General features: G+C 39.1%; 2 protein-coding genes across 2 annotated transcripts; both read right to left on the reverse strand.

Moving 5' to 3' along the window:
* Positions 1-381: 381 nt before the first annotated feature.
* Positions 382-14,171, reverse strand: LOC123965304 (complement C3-like). Its single transcript, XM_046041863.1, has 17 exons — positions 14,077-14,171; positions 13,040-13,238; positions 12,682-12,844; positions 12,210-12,304; positions 10,435-10,523; positions 7,505-7,587; positions 7,322-7,409; positions 7,005-7,107; positions 6,769-6,889; positions 4,583-4,698; positions 4,064-4,210; positions 2,753-2,852; positions 2,542-2,636; positions 2,226-2,417; positions 1,957-2,112; positions 1,482-1,611; positions 382-470 (listed from the first exon to the last, which is right to left on the reverse strand). The coding sequence occupies exons 1-17, from the start codon at positions 14,169-14,171 to the stop codon at positions 382-384; spliced, it is 2,061 nt and encodes a 686-aa protein (XP_045897819.1).
* A 1,396-nt stretch (positions 14,172-15,567) lies between these two features.
* Positions 15,568-18,453, reverse strand: LOC123965305 (complement C3-like; the record flags this gene model as incomplete). Its single annotated transcript, XM_046041864.1, is given in 5 exon segments — positions 15,568-15,718; positions 16,235-16,379; positions 16,772-16,855; positions 16,960-17,049; positions 18,364-18,453. Coding segments are annotated over 5 exon segments (536 nt in total), but the record flags the coding sequence as incomplete, so codon positions are not given.
* Positions 18,454-20,396: the final 1,943 nt, after the last annotated feature.

Genomic DNA, 20,396 nt, shown 5'->3' on the forward strand with positions numbered 1-20,396 from the left:
TAGTTTCTTTGTCATTTTAACAATTCAGGCACCGAGAGGCTTATCTCGGCTGTTGCCAAAGGTGGCCAGTTTTACGATCAACTGCCCAGGAATAGCACTTAGGGAAAGCAACCTTTCAACCCCCCCTCTTTTGGGGTCTCTTCAACCGTCTGTAGAGGGTTGATAATCAAACCCCCTCCTCCTCCTCTCTGGGAGAGAAAAGAGGAGTTGAGTCTCCAAATTATTTAATATAAAATGCACAAATCCACACTGTTGGTCCACTACAACAGCATGGCAAAATGAGTATTTTGAAAGTCAACATCACAAGATATACAATTACAAACATTTTAGAGAACATGATCTGTGCGGCAGAATATGATTGAATATATGATTATTAGGTAGTTACGCGCTGTAGTTCTTACCTAAGCTGGTGGTGACGTCCATTATAGTAGTAGCTCGTTTCCTCCTGCTGGGAGTCGGACATTTCAATTCTGGGAATGCAACACAGACAAAATCTTTAACAGAACCAAACAAAGTAGCACCTAGACTTGATTTCTGCAGGGTATAATTGATGTGATGATCTTATAATCAAAGTAAGGTTATGTAGCAATAATCACAGCTGACCAACATGGAAAAACACTGTGATAAACACTGTACAGGTGCATCACCGAAAATTAGAATATCATGAAAAAGTTTTTTTTATTTCATAATTTAAATCAAAATATGAAACTTTAATATATTTGAGATTCATTAAATTATTCACAAATATTACAATTCACAAATTATTACGGCTTACAGTTCATCAAAAATTTTGGAAATATAATAATAACAGAAAACATTTATTTCTCATTTAGATAACTGCATAAATAAAGCAGAAAAACAGAAGACAATTGTACAATATGTGCACGAAAAAACAAAATATGCTGCAAATTTATCCACCACATGCGCATCGAATAAAGGAGACGTGTTATAGGGCCCAATGATAGGAATGTGGCTGAGTACACCATTCTCACTTTTGGCAGCAAACATTGTAATGTTCTCTCCACACTGGCCTGGCACATCAACAGTGGCTCGGTGACCAATAATATTACGGCCACATCTCCTGACTTTGGTCAGGTTGAAAGACTGCTATACTTAAATGATTGTACCGAGGTACACGGCTGGTCAGTCTGCTGGTGTGGTGCGTTGTGGGGACAGGTGCTCCTGCCATGAGCTCTTCCGCAGAAGGAGCAGAGATGCAGGAGCCTGCAGTTGCAAGAGTGTGGCCCTGGTGTTTGAATTGCTGCAGACCATCATGCCCCCTTGATGGAAAACTGGCCTGCCCTTTTTGTCAATTCCCTTTAGCTTGGGGACACTAACAGAAGGATGTATGTCTGTGAGCCTATGGATGATGTGAGATGGGGGTGTGGCGGGTGATAAAGAGGCTTAACCGTGCCTCCTGCCTGCTCCCAAACTTACAGGTGGAGGAAAAATAATAGAAAAATAGAGTAAAGTAGTGTCACCTTGTCTGTAAGGAGTCCCAGAAGCCGTGTTGGACTCAAACAACAGCCCAGCATCGTAGAACACACTCATACCGTCCTTCCCTCCACCTGGTGTGCAGCCTGTGTCATATGTCTCTACCATGTCCCACACCTGAGCAGGGTGAAAATCATTCACACACAGAAATACAAACAGACAAGGCTTAGTGTTTTGCCACATCCTCGCCTCCTCTACATCTTAAAGCGTTCTTGAGAAAGGCACTGAACCCCAAACTGCTCCCAATGGTGAGCCCAGTGCCTTGCATTGTAGGTTCACTGCTATTGCTGTGTGAGTATTGAATGAGAGGCAAAATTAAATTTTTTTTAAAGCAGTTTGGATGAAAGCATTTAATAAATGATGAACATATTTGGCATGGCATTAGAAACAATGTATGCAAAAATAATTTTAAAACACTACTTTCAAATGTTTTCAAAGACATATGTGATTTAAAGAAATTGCCTTTTTCTGGTTGAGGTGGTGCTTGTTGTTTAGGACGTAGACACCTTTGTCAACTGCCACCAGTCCTACTGTGGCTCCTGGATCTCCTGTGACCTTCAGACGAAACATCTTGCGAGGCTCATAGGATGAAGAAGGTGATGATGATTCAAGCTTCAACTAAAGGAGGATGCATACTTGTATTTGTGAAATATACAAATAACTTTATCCCTTTGTGTACAGGTGTATTGTTGCCCACTTAAACTCTGCTATATCAGTGTTGTGTGTCTCACCGAGCCCATGCAGGAGTCCTTTGCATCCACCCAAACAGAGTCTGAAACCACTTCGTTATCATTTGTATGGTAGTAGGCAATGATACGGAACGATGGCAGCATATTTTTGGTAACAATGACTATTGTGGATATCAGTACTTGACCTTTTGTCTTGTAACGGCCATATTTCACCAGCTGACCTCTGCTCAGGATCTGGGGACAAATATCTATTTGAACATCAGTATTCTTTCAGCATGCATGCATGTTGGACTACACAGGTAGGGGAAAGCAACATGAACACTCAAGCATGTGCACAAACGTGCAAAACATCTCTCACCAGGTATGTGATGTCATTTGGAGAATTGTCCTGCCTGTTGAGGTTGAGGCTGATTTTCAGGTTTTCTCCTAATGTTACTTCAGCTGTATCCACACCTGCAATAACAGTATTACAATCAGCAAAAGTGTAAAAAGTGCTAAACATTAAAAAATAGTATATGGTAGTTTGACAGCACTGCCACTACCATACCTAATATTTTTTCAGTATGTACCTATGTGGATGTAACTGTTGCTCTTAGTGCTGTATGGCAGGGCTGTCATATTGGCTGATGCTTGCCTTTCAGATGAAATAGTAGGATCATTGGTCTTTGCCTACGATTAAACACACAGGTAAGCATACACACACAGTCACATACTGATATAAACATGAGAAGTTACTATCCATCCTAGGTTGGGTGTGCCTACAATTTCTGCCCAAAGTTATAAGTTTGACATAATACCATGAAAAGTGACATTCTTGAGCCTTCATACAGAACTACATTTATATAAATCTGTACCTCTTTCATTAAAGGAGACCTATTATACTGCTTTTCCAGTCTTATATTGTAGTTCTGTGACTCCTGTATGGCAGCTTTGCATGTTTCAAAGTTCAAAAAAATATCATCATGTAGGCCTTCATTTCAGCCTCTGTTTGAACAAGCTGTAGATGCTCCTGTTTCTTTAATACTGCTGTTCTTGTGTCACATATTTATTATTATTATTTTAAGAGTTTTTTATGCGAGAATATAGTTGTTAAAACTCCAAATATGTGGTTGAATTGTCAAGACAGAGGTAATTTTTAAAAATGCTACGACGTTTTCGGAGATGTGAGGCCCCGCCCGCTAACGGGTCCGTCCGCAACAAGTCCGCTGCTGTTCCAATTGCTGAATGACTGACTGCATGCTCACGTTCCTGGGAGTTTGTACTCCCGAGCCGAACTTGCCAAGTCCGAGCCTTAAAGTACAGAAGTCCGAACTTGGCGAACTTGGTATAGAGAAACAGCTTATGAGTCCACACAAATCACCACCGATGCAGGCTCGGTAAAATGGGCGGAGCGAGAACACATCCGGGTTATTTGACTGTACTTGGCTAGATGCGGACTTTTGATTTGGAACAGTACTTTGGCTGCGACTGATGATGTTTCACAAGTCCACAAGAACACAAGTACAGACAAGAACGCAGATTGAGAAATAGCTTGAGTGTTGCTGTGCAGTTAGTGTGGGAGCACATGATTGACCATTTATGGAACAGCGGCTTCTTTTGGCTCAGTGTTACGTAGAACAGAGCCATTGGTAGAAAAAGCAGTTCAAAGCAGAAGTTCAGAACAGGAGGAAACCTGAGGTTTTTGCTCACAGTGATATCTTATAAATGCTTTAACCTCATTTTTTGAAACTTTGGCCATGTTTAACATGAACATCCAACATTATAATATTGTAGATAAGTTATAAAATGTAGAAAAGCATAATAGGTCTCTGGCACTGTCTACACAGGTTACCACCAGCTGAAAGATACTATAAACAACTAATCAACTAATAAACACTTACTGTGACTGTCAGAGGTTTAGGATTTTCTTCTGTATTGATGGAAAGCCTTGCCATGCCATTGGCTTCAGTGACGCCCTGCACCTCCCCCGGATTCACCACCACTCTAACACGTTGTGCCGGAGTGCCATCAGGATTCACAACTTCAATCTGCCGTTCAACAAACAAATGGCTATTATAATATTATGGAAATAGAAGAAATTCTGTCTACAAACTTAAGTAGCTGTGCGGCAAACATGCTATAACTGACATCATAATGACCCAGTATGATGTTTTCATACTTTGAAGACGTTTGCATTTGCATAATAATCAAGATGCATGCATATGCAATCATAGCAGCTATAAATGAGTAATAATAAATAGAAGTAATAAAATGTGTTTGGGTTTTTTATGAGATTGGAGAGGAGTTTTCCATCACTTAAAAAAAATGTGTGACTGGTGAATTTCAGAAGTGCCAATTATATGTATTGTAAGGAATTGAACCTTACTTTCATTTGAAATACATTTAAGTGTATAATTTACCGCAACATCAAAGGACATTCCTGGTTTGAAATATTTGGATGTTCTCTTGAAGTGGATGGTGTAAGGTGATGTGACAATCCGGATAGCTCTCAACTCTGCCTCCACCATTTCACTACCTGTGCAAAGCACACACACACACACACACACACACACACACACACACACACACACACACACACACACACACACACACAAAGACATATGGCTGTGGCTAAGCGGGTTGCCCACTGACCACAAACTGGGCAGAGCGATCCGCTGCTCCTGATCGTCCACAGGTCGAACACCAAATTGCTTTTAATGGTCAGGCCTAGGGATGGGTATCGCTACTCGCGACCTTTATGATATCGACCTAAACAGTCCAGTATCGAGTAGTAAACGTCTCCAATCATGTTACGTTTTATAAACAGATCCTGGCAAAAAATGATTATTTGTATGGTTTTGCTCTAAGCCCAAAACATAAGTAACACACCGAAAGAAAGAGAAGAGCACGGCTTTTCCCCCCTTATGTGCCTGCACCTTGTAAGTCCATGCCTGATTTTAACAGCCGCTCAACTTCGGCTGCAGTCTCAGGCATGTTTGTCACTGTTGCAAGCCACAAGCTTGGCTTTCCATTAGTTTTATCTACTGGTATCATTTAACATTACTCTAAACATTTTTATTTGCTATTTCACATCACTTGTCACTGATCGATCACCGCGTTTCATCATATCAATTAAACGCTTTTGTGGCGCAGCAGCGATCAACTGATTTTACTCCGGCTCTAGTTGCGACAGATATCAGATGTAGTCTGTGTGATCAGCTGGATGTGCAGACACTCTTTTCCTCGGTTTGACTCTTTTAGTAGTTTAGTGACTTGTTCAGCCGACTATTTACTTGTTTTCTACTTCTTACTGTCGTCTTTTTTAGTAGAGGTTTGCGACTCACCACTATAGGAAAAAACACTTTTGGAGATCTTTCAATTCAGTTTATTAATCGAAAGTTAACAAAATAATTCTTTATTGTTTACTTTCAACAAATGTAAGAAAAATTTTACTTAAATTTGTTTTGTGTGTGTGTGTGTCTGAATAGGTGAATGAGTGAATTACAGTCAAATTCTAAAGCACATTGGATAAAAGTGCTATATAAATGCAGCCATTGTTGCAAGCACAAAGTAATTATTATAAGGACAAGCATTTGTACTCCTCTTTTTTTCTCTCTGGTCTATTTTGGATGATTTCTAACCATGTAACTGAAAGAAAAGTTATCTCAGTTAGCTCAGTTAATTACAGAAAAACACAAATTTTACACGATATGAACTATCCAGATTCTATGTATTTGCCTTCATTGCTTTTCTTGTTTATAAAAAATTCAAACACTTAGGGCTTGATTTACTAAAGGTTTGCGTGAGTAAAAACGTGTGCAAACTTGATATCACCAGCAAAGAAGCTGATCTACTAACAGTGTGCACGCAGAATGACGTCTTTCAAAAGTTCAAGATAGCACCTGTTGTTCATTTACTACTTTTGCCTTAATAAATATACAATTTGGTGCGTAACATGTAAAAACATTTATTTACTACAGGCAATGTGATCTACCAAGCCTAAACGCCATTTCATGTGAGTGCAACAGCCTCTGTATTTAATACATTTGAAAGGAATGTGCAAACCGCCAAGTGTTACGCAGAGATGGTTTCTGTTATCGTTGCCAGAAGGAGACACAGCCGTAAGGAAAGAAAACGTAGAGAAATTAACAATATAAGATAATATTATTCTATATCCGATGTATTGAAATATGATCATTTTATTTTATTTATTCGATTAATTATATGAATATAATTTTTTTTGTATTTTCCTGTATTTTCGCTGTGTGTGTTTGCTCCTGTCGTCATCTACGCAATAATTCTTAGTAAATCGCCCATAACATGTACTAAAATTGCACATGCAATATTTTATGTAGGGGCAATCTGAAAACTCACCGCTGGAGGCCACTGAAAACTACACATGGCCTCTTTAAATACACTTAATTACAACTTTTAACATTGTCCCGAAACTATAACAGAAGTAAAATGCACATACTGTATGAGCAGGCCTGTATGTGTTAAGTTGTATTCATCATGAATGCACATGGAAGTATACACACACACACACACACACACACACACACACACACACACACACACACACTCTCTCTCTCTCTCTCTTTCTTACCGCTCTCTGTCATCACACCAACAGCTACAAATATGGAGCTCCCCACCAGGTCGAGGATGTTTGGGAAGGTCTGTGTGATGTGCTCTCTCTTCAGTTTGACAGCTCCGTTACCTCCCTGAATCTAATTTGACACAATATAAAAAAATGTATCAGTGAACTGTTGGTAGGTAAATTTACAGATTTTTTAGCACTGATAAAAAGCCAGTGATGGAGCAAATGTGTGAGTATATACTAACCGGCACTCTCTGAAGAGAGCTGGGAAAGCTATGTTTTTGACCCTCATGCATAACCCCAAATACCCCGTATGCTGTCCCATCCACTTTTTCACCAAACAGATACCTAAAACCACAAGTAAATGGTTTGTTTTCACAGCAGGCTAAAACAGATATATATATATGTATATAAAATGGTTATGATTAAAATTCCACTACAGAAACCCCCCACCCTTCTATAACAGGAAGCAACCCCCAAAAACATAAGACAAGCCCCTCTACTTTATCAGTCCACTTAAACTTGACGTGTCTATATCTGCAAAACAAAAACCTTCACATACTTAGCTTTGATGTCGACGGTGAAGTCTTCACTGTCCACGTAGAAGAAGGTACCCACAGGTATCAGTTTAACCTCAAAACTGGGGAGCACTAAAATTAAATTAATTTTATTGTGAAGATCAGGTAAAACGTTAAGTGGTATACATTTATAATAACAGGTAAAGGGCACCTCTGCTCTGACTCACCATATTCTTTGACCTCAAACTCTGCAGAGTAGCTCAGCTGTGGTTTGCTGTGGAACTTTGCCACCACTTTCCACACTCCAATACTACAGACACACACACATACATAAATGACACACATGCATCTAAGTCTATGATCTGACTGCAAGCCAAAGTGACCCAAATCAGATTTTTTTGCTTATATGTGACTCAGATCTGATGTTTTTATAACAGTATGAACAGGCCAAATCACATGGAATCTGATCTTTTCGAGTTCGGATTTGTGCCACTTTCATATGTGGTCCAAATCCGATTCAGATTGGATCTTTTTAAATGTGACCTGAGTCTGGACAATCGACTTTGCGACACTCCAAAGCAGCTGTTCCTCCGCCAGACGGAGCCACGATGAACAAAAAAGCTCCACAAAGGCCAATATTATACATGGGGCTGACTTGCTCCTCTATCTTGCTTTCATCCGCTCACAAATTCCCTTTCTTACACCTGAAATCCACCAGGTCACAGGCTCTCTTCTGAGTTAAGTGCATGCTACTTATCCTAGTAGACGCAGTAGAAAGAGACTGAGTTGTGGGGCAGATGTATTGTACAGCGGCAGAAACAGTAATAAATGTCATGGAAAGGACAGAAAGTTGGGAACATCTCTCATAATTTGGGAGATATGTGACCCCGCCAGTGGGGCAATGAATAAGGGAGTTTTCTGTTAAATTCAGAAGGGTTCGCAAGTATGAGCTAACCAGGGATAACCGAGGATTAACGCTGTGGCTTGTTTACTTCTGTACGACAGTGTGTTGCGTGTGATGTTGTTTTATTCTTCTGCGTATGCGGGTCACTTTCAGGCCATGGACAGTACACACTGGAGTCTGATATGGGCCACATTTAAACAATAATGTGAACTATGAAACAAAAAAATCAGAAATAAATTGGAATTGAGCATTAAGGCCCGCAGTCTGAAGATAGCCTAAAAATGTCTTACACACTACTTACAATTGGCTTGTGAAGAGATTTTAAGTAAACTAGCTAATAGCTATAATATGTAGTAGCATCATTAGTTGCTACATCTTTATTCAACAGTTTTTCTCAACTGTTTAAGACCCCCCCTCCACTCAAAAGCGTGTTTTGCTTACTGTTACTTAAGTTGGCTGTTTTCATATTCAACTGCTGAAGAGAGAAAGTTTCTATGTGCTCACCTGAATCTAAGTTTTTAACATGGATGTACCAGCAGGATTTTTTCCCTTCTTGGCCCCACCAGTATGGTTTCAAGGCTGGCTAGTTAACTGTGACTGTCCTCATTAACATTACAATTATTAACATAAACATTACAAACAAATAATGTCCGCTGGATTTCCTAAAAAGACACGTAAGAGGCTTCAGCATGTCTGGGCAGCAGATAGTTCTATAACTTTGTTATTGTAACTTGTACAAGCTTCATGTGGTGAATTTCTGTTAAGAAACTAATTATTAAAGACCTCAACTATTAAAGACCGCTGTGTTTTCCGTGCTACGCACGTTGTTTGTGTCCGGTACCACTCGCTGAGACCGCTACTGCTTTGTTCCTGTTATGTGTGAAAACGTATCAGTATTTTTATCAAGCCAAGGAACACGGTTGCTGAATGCAAGTTCACTGAATGCAAGTTCACCCCCCAGTCTCTCCCCCTCATTTGTGTCTCTCACACACACGCTTGCTGGATTGTTATATATTTTTGTATGATTTGTTTATTGGCTTTATTTCATTTTGCTTGGAATAGTTAATAGTGATTTACTTGCTAAAGTTGTTGATCATTGATCTATGCTTGAGTTAAATAAATCCTATCATAATTTTAAGAAGTCGTTGCCTGTGATTATTTGTGTATAATGTTGTAGTAAGATTTGGTTGCCAAGGCCAGTGTACGGACTCGCCTTTCTCTGTTTGCCATCTATAGGTGGACAAACCTTTTAGACAAATCTTTTAGACTGATCATACTTGGCTCATATTTGGTTATTGGTCCCTGATTCCAGGGTGGTGCCCCGTATTTATAAATTACAATTAATTTTTAATATTTCTAGAATATCTTTGATATTCAGCTAATAACCAAACCTGACCATATGTAGAAAACCCCAACATAAATAAAATTGAATTGAATCCTGCTGGACCTTTCAGCAACGTTTGACATGGCGAACCATCAAATCCTCCTCTCCACCCTCCAAGGAGTCTCAGGCTCTGTACTCTCCCTGTTCACATCCTTCCTTGAGGACTGTACTTACAGGGTAACTTGGAGAGAATCTGTGTCTGGACCTTTTAGCCTCACTATGGTTCCTCTGGGTACTGTTCTGGGTTCCCTCCTCTTTTCTCTTTACACCAAGTCACTTGACACTGTGATTCCCGCACATGACCTTTCCTATTCATTAATTTAACCACTTGATGCGCAACTTCGACAAGACTTCCAGGGAAGGAACCTTCCGTCAATGACCTATTTGCTACCATTGAACTCAGTAGTAGTTTCCCCTGTTTGGACCGCAAGAAATCAGATGTGGCACTGTGCTTGATGAGCTGCTGTCTTTCGCTGTCAACATCGCTGCAAAAACCTGCTCTTGCAGATCAGCATCAAGAGGATATGTTTGTTCCTTGCTCAGGAGGCAGCACAGATTCTGGTCCAGGTTTTTGTCATCTTGCACATAGACTACTCCAACTCGCTCCTGGCTGGTATGCCTGCATGTGCCATCAAACCTCTGAAGCTCATCCAGTATGCATCAGCCCAGCTTGTCTTTAACCTGCGCAAGTCGTTCCATGCTACAACGTTCCTATGCAACCTGCACTGGTTACCAGTGGCTGCTCAAATCCGATTCAAGACACTGGGATATGCCTACCACGCTGCGAATGGCTCAGGCTCATACTACATTTAGGATATGTTCCAAAAATGTATAAAATGCAAGATACTAAAATTAAAGAAAATACTTACCTAACAGTTTCAGCAAGTCTGTAATCTCCAGAATGCATCCCTGATTTCAGAGAGACTGGATCACGTGGTAAAATTATGCCATCAGGGGTCTAAAATAAGAAAGTTCAACTGTTAACAATGACCTCACAGCTATACATTTATTCATTACTTTCAACCTATGTTTTGTCAAATAATCTTTTCTCTACCATATGTGGGTCCTTGATTGACACTTTGCTATTTCTTAAATTTCTTGCAGTTCCTCTTGAGGTAGAGGCTGCATTCAAATGACCACCTTAACCACTAGAGGGAGACATGCATGAACGGTGAGATGTGTCACTAGAGAGCCACATGAAACCTAACATAGAAACAAACTTTAGTGGTTGTGATTTTAGCTATGCTAGCAGCATGTCATCTAGGGATGGCAATCGGTGTTACCAGATTGACTGATAAAAGATGGCTCAGTACAAGTCTAGAACCCAACCTAATTAAAACAAATGTTTCAGATAAATGCTAAATGTCAACCCTCAATTATACAACTTTATAGCCAAATGGTCAATCACAACCAACCTGAAACAATCTCCTCCAAGTAAAAAAAAAAATGCTGCCCAATGGAATTGCCCAGAAGTATCATAATGACTTTAGTGATCACCTCTAGGGCCAGTGAGGTGGACATTTGTGGTTTGGAGTGAAAATCTACCAGATGGATTGTCATGAAATGTTCATGTCCGTAAAGGTACATTTTGTAAGATATAGCCAGAATTTTACTTTAAAAAAATAATAAAATGAACTTACATAATCAACAGAAACGTAATAGTTCTGACGTTATGTCAAAAACGTCTGTGTTTTGTGTTGCAGAGATAGAAGTGATAGTCCGATAATGTAGCTCAGACCTTTTTTGCGCAGTGTCAACTGGGAGATGTGTTAGACAAGCTTTACAGAAACAACTTCAAACTCACGAAATCCATCGTGATTAGTCTTTCCACTTTTCCAACACTCTGTTTAATTCACCAAGTTAGATGTGAAGATTTTCTGGCTTTACATACTGTTGCTGCCTCTCTGATGCCCCACATCCCTCTCGCTTCTCTCCTGCTTGACGCCTGTCCTGTCTCTACCTCAAACCGCTGTCTCTGTCATACCCGGAGTCAGAATGTTCCATGTTGTCAAACTGCCGTCTGTCGGTCTTGGAGGCTGAGATCGGTTCACTGGGAGGCTGCTGAGCCAGGTTCTGTTGCCCACGTGCCTGGCTCCGCATCTGGTGCCGATTCTGCCCTCACTCAGCTAATAGGACCACTAAGTTAGCTGCACGGCTAACTGAGCTAACCAGCTAATGGACGTTATGACCTGATATGTGAAATGCTGTCCCGTATTTTTTTGATGAATTCAACAGGTGGTGAGTAGTCTCTATTCTTACACATTGTACCTCTAACTTTTCACCGAGCAACATCATTAGGTCAAATTTTCAATTGGCCCAATATTTTGGTTTATAACCAAATACTCGAAAAAACTCAAGAAATTCACATCAATTGTTCTTAGTGGTTAGTGCTAATTAGAAAAAGCTAACATGCTAACACACTAAACCTAGATGGCAAACATTACTTATCGGCATTTTAACATTGTGAGCATGTTAGCATACTGACATTAGCATTTAGCTCAAAGCACAATAGTGGCTAACTACAGATGTTGGCCTACTTCTGGTATTTTGGAGGCATGTGGTAAACAAAGGTGGAAGTATGGAAAAATATCTAAAAACTCCTATAATAGTAAATTAAATTATGTGCAAAGATTAAATACAATACCACAATCTCAATTGCAATAGAAGCATCAGTTCGGGTTTCATTATCTCTCTCCACAGGCTCCATGCGAGGCGACACTGCAAACATCCTGTAATGAACTGAAAGAAAGACATTACTTTTCCTGTTAAAGGTTGAAGTAGGTGCCATATTCTATTCATGTGACTGTTTAACCTTTTCACCAATATCAACAGAAGGGTTAATATAAACTGTATCTTATAGTAATGTCATCTGCTTAGTCAAACTAATTAATTCTCTCAAAGATTCTAGGTTTTAAAGACAAACTAAGAGCGGAGACAGGAAATAAGAGGAGAGACTTGGGGGATAACTTGCAACATGGACAAAGTCTTAAATATCCATTCATTTTCAAATACATTATTTATTGGATGTCTTGGCCTAGTTGATGCCAAAACTCCACACATAATGCTCCCAACAACTTAGCAAAAATAGAAAGCACAGTATGGAGTATTGAACTCACCTTTGCTGTTGGGGGTGTAGATGGTCTTGTCAGTCTGGATGTAGATGTACCCAGACTGGAAGGACACTAACACAAGTTTCTGTAGTTCTACATCGGGGAAATTAGCTTGCAGGTACACATACTGTTTCACGTTTGGATCCTTACTGAAGTCACCAGCAGCGATCTGAAGCCAGTATGAAGAGACACAAGCAGTGAGAGAAGCATGTAAAAACCTTTTGTTTCATTTCTTGTTTTTAGTCATAATTAAACAATATTCATTTAGACTAGGTGATGACTTCAGCCTTAAAAATAATACTACTTCTAAATATAAATACTGGCAATAAAACCAGTAACATATATTTCAGTATTTCCACATTACATTAATTTGTCCGAAGTCTTGAAAATGTTTTGCGCTGGTGAGGGTCACAGATGTGGATGTCAGCCTTTTGGTCTTGGTTGGATAGTTCATTACGATGATTTCGACCCTAATGTCATTATCATCAGTGCAGTCTTGACACTCCACAAAGATGTTTTCTGGCGTTCCTACCCGTAACACATTGGGGGCAGACATCAACTTCCTGTGGAGCAGTGGGAAAAGAGAGAGTGTGGTCACGAATGCTGAAAAATACTGTACATTTCTGATTTTATGTTTTATGCTTTTTCAGCGTTTGTTGAGTGTGTTAAAAGTTTTGGTTCAAACAGTTTGCAATTCAACATACTTTTTCAGTGAGGATCTAGTTCTCCAACACGGTCTTCACACATAATGAGTAATCTATTGATTATCTTGACTAAGATCCAGCACTGGATCAACAAAAAATTTCATCATTGTTCTGGACTCTGTTTGCTGTCTCTGGTGTAATGCATCACTGTGCAAATTGAACAACATTTAGGCCAACTTACTGGCATCATTTGAAAACTTGATTTCTGTAACAAAAACTGCAAACAGTTATTCTCGATCCTCACTCCTTATCATATATCAATGAATCTTTAGTTAATTACAAATGCAATTGATACCTGATTGTTACTCACACTACAATTTTTACTCAACTGCTTTGTTACAACCTTAAAACATTTGATACAATCATCATGTCCATTTATCCTATCATTAAATTTCCCTTTCTTGTTACTTAGACCAATAATGTTTGGGTTAATCCACTGAAATTGTTTTTCTGTATTTCACTTGTCATTGAAACTTACACTCATCACTCATTAATAAAGTGAAATTTCTCTCCAGTCTGTCAAACAGTAAAAAATTAAATGTGAAATGGGAACCACAATTGGAAATGGGAATATGAAATGCACTGGCTATCCAAACACTCCTATGTGGCAACAGCATATCATGTGTCATCTAATATTTGTGTTTACTGAGCAACACACAAAAATACCTACATTCAAAGGTAAGGTGGGTCTACTTACATTGGAGATCCATCAGTCAGAGAAGTCAAATAGGAAAAGACCAGAAAGACCAATAGTCCGCGATGAATCCCACACATCCTCCTGCCTGATTCCATATCTGCTGTTATTGGAGACTTCTGCTCTGTGGCACTCTCCTTTAACGCACTTACCTCCCTCCTCCTGCATCTTTACTTCCACTAAAAGCTGTCTCATCCTGTTAACCTCAGGGAAACTGAACTGAGAGTAAAATGTCAATGGAAAAACTCAATCTACATTGAGTTCTTGAATTGACAAATTCATGTACTAGCCCAGTGTTTAATATCCAAAATGTAATGGTTGAAGCCTGCCCCTTTCTTTTGACATTTCAATGTATTCTGTCAACATATATAGTACAATATATACATGCCAAGCTAGTTGCACTGTAGAGCTTAATTGACTATATTACTCTATGAAGCACTGATATTTTTATATTTGACATTTTCTTGATCCAGTTAAAGTCAAAACAGTTGTCAGTGACAGGATTTTAGGTTTATTATTAGAGTGGGGTGGTTGGCTAACCAACTACACCGCCTGGGGGATTGCCACCCAGGAAAAATTCACAACTGGTAAATAGCTAATACCAATCACCTTAAGTTCACACCAACTTCACACACACAAAAAAGTTGTAGGTTTCAATTTGTAAATCGTCTCAGATAAAATAAAACAATACAAGTCATGTTCACAACTATCAAGCACATATGTGTTGAAGTATTTACAAGGGATTCATTTCTCTTATGTGGTGGTAAATGTGCTATTTTCAGCTTCATTAGATCCTCAGGGCTGCTGAGCATTAATATTAACCTAAAGTCTAACTGAAATCAAATGTCAGCATTTTTTTATATACTTTTAATAGATCATTAAACAGGAAAAAGGGTCTTTGGACAAATATCAGAAATGGAGGAGTGTGTCAGAGTTTGATCGACAGCTAGTGTTACTATAGGGCAAGAGAGACCCCAATAAAGCAATAATCTCACCTTTGACGTCTTATATTCTGTAATGACAGCATTCACAATGTACAGTGTTTTACCAATAAGTAAAGGTTCTTCTTTTAACTTTTGGTTGACATTTTGCCTGATGTAGATTAGGGGGGGGTCCATTATGCTAATGGGAAAATCTCACAATCACGCACCAACTTATTAATCATAGTCTGAGCGATTTACAGCATTTTTGTACAGTTAAGATGGTATTTTTTAAAAATCTGATGTGGAACACTGGCATGTTCAATGTTCATTTGCTTTAAGATAATTTCATGTAAAACCAGCTACCTCTTTAATCAGCACGCATGCTTTTACATGTTTCAGTCTGTTTAGCCACTGTTGTAGGCTGCGATGTCAAATGCTGGATCTTATTATAAGACGCAGACCATAAAGACCGGTGCATTTAAATTAACAGAATGTACATAATATTGTGACTTCTGCATCCCATGTCATTGCAATCAACATTTTGCATAATAAGAATAACACAAAATAAGAACAGTTATTTTATTATTTTCTTTTATTACTGCGGACATCCAAGGAACAGCTCCTCCATGCCTAAACAGGTAGGTCTGTGCTCCACAGTCTGACACTCTGCTTCTGTGGGCCAGTACTCAATCCAGGTTCTCTCACCAAGGGCATACTGATACCTGAGGAGGATAAGCGAAAAACACATTACGTCTTCATGTGACCAGGTATTTTTTTCAAAGGTAAAGAGAATTCAACATCACTGTTACAATCCCTACTACAATTTATAACACGTTGGAATAAAACGCTATATATAGATATTCTAGCTGGTGCAAATGTATTTTCCTGAACTTTTAGATGCATTTCATTAAGTATTAAAAATAAAGGTTTAATGTGATTATTACAGAAAGGTTAGTAAAGCTTCCTGCATTGATCTACTGTATAAATCCAAAGTGTCATCCATCCAGCATAATTGCACTCATCTGTAGAAACACTATTTCTGCACTTCTGGTTGGATGCTAACTGCATTTCATTAGCTCTGGACCCGTACTCTGCATAATGACAAAAAAGTATAAAGTTGACTCTAATGTGATCTAACTTGATTTGCTCAGGAGCAGTGAAATGAGAAATATGAGAAAATGTAAACTTGTTTAAATGGTGACAATATTACACACAAGACACACACAAAACAAACTCACACTTGACTCTGTTCGTTTTTGTAAAAATATGTGGATGTGCCCATGATAAGGTAGGTTTTGCCTGTTCTCAGATCTAAAGCCTCTCTGCACCGCGGATGACTGAGGAAAGTGCATAGTTTACCCAGAAGGCCCGTATCGTTACTTTCTGTAATTTAAATACACAGAGAAAACAAGAGATCATTAACTACGTAACAGATTTCATATAGGATCATTATTGCATTACTTACATTCTCCCTCAAATTATGTATAAATGGGTTAGAACATTTCTGACTGTCTGGAAAAACATTCTGGGAGTTTTGTCACTTTAAAGCCCCTTTAAGAAACATTACTGTAGAGATTTAAAGGTCAGGCCCACTATGCTTGCCGACTTCCACCATCCTCTATTAATGTGCATTGTAACTTACTGTAATTATAACAGAACTACATACACTAAACATCTAACATATTAATGGCAATGGATTTTTCTGTCTGCCTAGAAACACCATAGGGAGGAATGGATGGAGATGGCCAAAAAGGAAAGAAGAAATTAATACCCACCTTCCTTAATGACTCCCACTATCCGAGTGGTGTAAATGTCAATGGATAAACTGTGCATGCACTCTTCCACTCTCACTATGTACACTGAAAGGAGACAAGTTGCAGATTGTTAATTCACCTGCTATCCCAAACACTCTCCATCGTCTATCTCTCACACACACTCATTCACTAACGTGTCACTGACTTACCAAAATCTATTTTAGTCGGCGTGTTCTCACAAGCCTTGTGAGTGCGCTCCTCATTGCTGATTTTGCTCTTTCTCTGCATACTACAGTTCTCTGGAAACACACATTTAGGTACATAGTAAATACACAACTGATGACTCAAATGTATGAACACAAGAGCATGTCTGTATGTATGCGTGTAGCTGTTATAACCTCTGTAGTTTGTGCTTTTGTTCACTGTTTTTATAAAACTCAAATGCTCGTGTCCAATCAGCAGCACCTGACCCAATACACCAAGGTCCAAACTGAAAATCACTCCCTCGTTTACTTATTTAAAGAGGTCACATTATGCTCATTTTCAGGTTCATAATTTTATTTAGGGGTTGTACCAGAACAGGTTTCAAAAAAACACCATATTTTTGTCATACTGCACATTGCTGCAGCTCCTCTTTTCACCCTGTGTTTTGACTGCTCTGTTTTAGCTAAGGAGTGATGCATCTCACTTCTACAAGATCTTTGTTAGGAGTTGCACATGCGCAGATCTTACAGTAGTTAAGGACTACTAGCCATTTAAAAAGAGTAGGGCAGGTCTTGAAAAGCAGGTAAACACCGCTTCGGTTCAGCTGTTCATGTTACTGGACCAGCTTAGCAACATAGACTGGAGCAAGAGTTTCAAAGTGTTAAGTTATTAATCTGTAACAAATTTATCCTGCACTGTCTCTACATCACAGTAACAGCTTTATGTTCAGTGACTGTAACATTTGGTAGGGAGAGTGGGGGTGAGGGGAGGCAGCGGGTGTACGTCTTGTCAATGTGTGTGCTCAGTGTTTTTCCACCAGTGTTTTTGAGGGCATGCCTGACTAGCCGCTGAGCTTCTGATGCGTGTTGCAATGTGTCGCAACATGGTAAAGGTAAAAAATCCTGGACTACCATCGAGCTCTTTTCAGGCAGTTCAGAGCAGTGTTTTCTGTGGAAGATGGGAACTCTCTCAGGTGGATTTAGGTTTGCAAAGTGAAAAAGCCCAATTACATGCACAAAAAAAGATATATAACCAATAAAAAGTCAAAAAGAATAATATGACCTCTTTAATCTTCCCTTTATAACAGATACCAGGTGGTTTACTCTATAGTGAGCAGTAAATTAAGACATTAATAATCATCATTTTTTTAATAAACTGGAGTATTATCTGAGATTATGAAGTCATACATTTGTGAGAAATAGGTTTGTTAGTCTGTACACAAAAAAAAAAAATAAGTAAATGAAATTTATTAGTATATTATTACTTCCATCCCTGCTACCGCACCATTGATCAAGGTGTGTTTACTTCCTCAAAGCAACATGTTGGGTTTTTTTTTTTTTTTAAATTGAGCGTTCCTTCAAGAGTTTCAGATTTAAGAAAAAAGGGTAGGTTTAGGACATCTTGTTTACCTTCAGCACATGTGCATTCATCATTTGTACAAAGCTTCAGTATCTGTCCAGCATTCCTCTCTGGGTGATAGTATTTCACACACTGTGTCTCTGCAACAGGAAAGACAGATATTTGAAAACTATTTTGTGTTGATTGCTCACAGGATCACTGTATATCTGCAAACATGCATTAATCAGAATCAGCTTTATTGCCAGGTATGTGTACACATACGAGGAATTTGACTCAGGATTGTATATTGCTCATGATGTGCTTACTCATACAATATACCATAACAATAATAAAATCAGACACAAACTACAGAATAGACAACACTAATATACACACTATGAACAAAACAATATAGACATATTGACAAATAGTGCAGTGATCAGAGTGCAAAGGATGCAAGAGTAAAATATTATTCTCACTATGTACATGTTGAAGGTTGATATGATATACAGGTACATCACAGTGTGATGGAGCATGGTGCAAAGGATGCTGGAAAAAATAAATAAGACCTATGACCTGAGGTAGGTTTATTGGTATACAGTATATACAGTGACATAGTATGAAATAGAGAATGGTGAATAAATAATAAGTGGAAACCAGTAAACAGGTGCTGATTAGAGACAAAGTTACTGGGTTATTGCACAGGAATTGTTCCTGACACTGTGAGTCAGAAATCAGCTGTTCAGAGTGATGGCTTGTGGGAAGAAACTTCTTCTGTGTCTGTTGGTTTTGGCGTACAGTGCTCTGTAGCGCCTACCAGAGGAGAGGAGCTGGAACAGGTTGTGTCCGGGGTGAGATGGATCTGCAGTGATGTTTCCTGCCCGTTTCCTGACTCTGGAAATGTATAAGTCCTGAATGGAGGGCAGGTTGGCACCGATTATCTTTTCTGCAGTCCTGACTGTCCGTTGTAGTCTGCTCCTGTCCTTTTTGGTGGCAGATCCAAACCAGACAGTGATGGAGGTGCAGAGAATAGACTGGATGATGGCTGTGTAGAACTGGATCAGCAGCTCCTTAGGCAGGTTGAGCTTCCTGAGCTGACGCAGGAAGTACATCCTCTGCAGACACGTGCAGAGGGGGGTGCAATGGGTGCTTGAGCACCTGCCCTATTTTCAAACGCAAAATTTCCTTCATTTTATTTTAAAAGTTGTAAAGGCCCTTTTGTGAAGGCCTGCCTGATCAAACTATCAGTAAAATCAAATAATAATTTCGCAATAAATAAAATGACCCAATTGATGACCTCATCCGTGACGAGCCCTCCCGTTCAGACACCGTTAGTGATTCAGCAGCTCTGCCTATAGGAAATCTTCGATTCCGCCGGTAAGAGGGGTTTGCCGCAATGTGCTTGTTGTGGATTGTTGGAAAGAGGGCATGCACGATTGTTTTGTATATTGCAGTGTGTCGCCTGCCTGTAGAAGTAATAGTAATAGTTACTTCTACACTATAAACAAAGGTGCTCTGTTCACTTCGTTCTGTTTGGGGGAGAAAGGTTTCACGGGCGTCGAGAGGTCTGATCTTTTCTTTGTAATTTGACTAAAATCTTTGCACTTGAACTAGGAATTTTACAGTGACTTAATAAAAGCCTTGTGCCTTAAAATAAGTATAACACTGGTAAAATTCTAAGCCTATTCCTCTGACTTACAGTGGGTACGGAAAGTATTCAGACCCCTTTAAATTTTTCACTCTTTGTTTCACTGCAGCCATTTTCCAAAAATCAAAAAAGTTCATTTTATTTCTCAGTAATGTACACTCAGCACCCCATCTTGACAGAAAAAAAAACAGAAATGTAGAAATTTTTGCAAATTTATTAAAAAAGAAAAACTGAAATATCACATGGTCATAAGTATTCAGACCCTTTGCCGTGACACTCATATTTAACTCAGGTGCTGTCTATTTCTTCTGATCATCCTTGAGATGGTTCTACACCTTCATTTGAGTCCAGCTGTGTTTGATTATACTGATTGGACTTGATTAGGAAAGCCACACACCTGTCTATATAAGACCTTACAGCTCACAGTGCATGTCAGAGCAAATGAGAATCATGAGG

The sequence above is a fragment of the Micropterus dolomieu genome, unplaced genomic scaffold, assembly GCF_021292245.1.
Source record: "Micropterus dolomieu isolate WLL.071019.BEF.003 ecotype Adirondacks unplaced genomic scaffold, ASM2129224v1 contig_9131, whole genome shotgun sequence".
Taxonomy (NCBI): Eukaryota; Metazoa; Chordata; class Actinopteri; order Centrarchiformes; family Centrarchidae; genus Micropterus; species Micropterus dolomieu.

Bases quoted from the DNA above. Each gene is read 5' to 3' on its own strand.
- LOC123965304 (XM_046041863.1), bottom strand. From the start codon at position 14,171: ATGGAATCAGGCAGGAGGATGTGTGGGATTCATCGCGGACTATTGGTC. The intron at 7,108-7,321 runs GTATGTGAAGGT...TTGTGGTTTTAG, and splicing joins ACCGTCGACATCAAAGCTAA to GTATCTGTTTGGTGAAAAAG. The intron at 2,418-2,541 runs GTGAGAGATGTT...ATTTGTCCCCAG, and splicing joins CAAATGACATCACATACCTG to ATCCTGAGCAGAGGTCAGCT.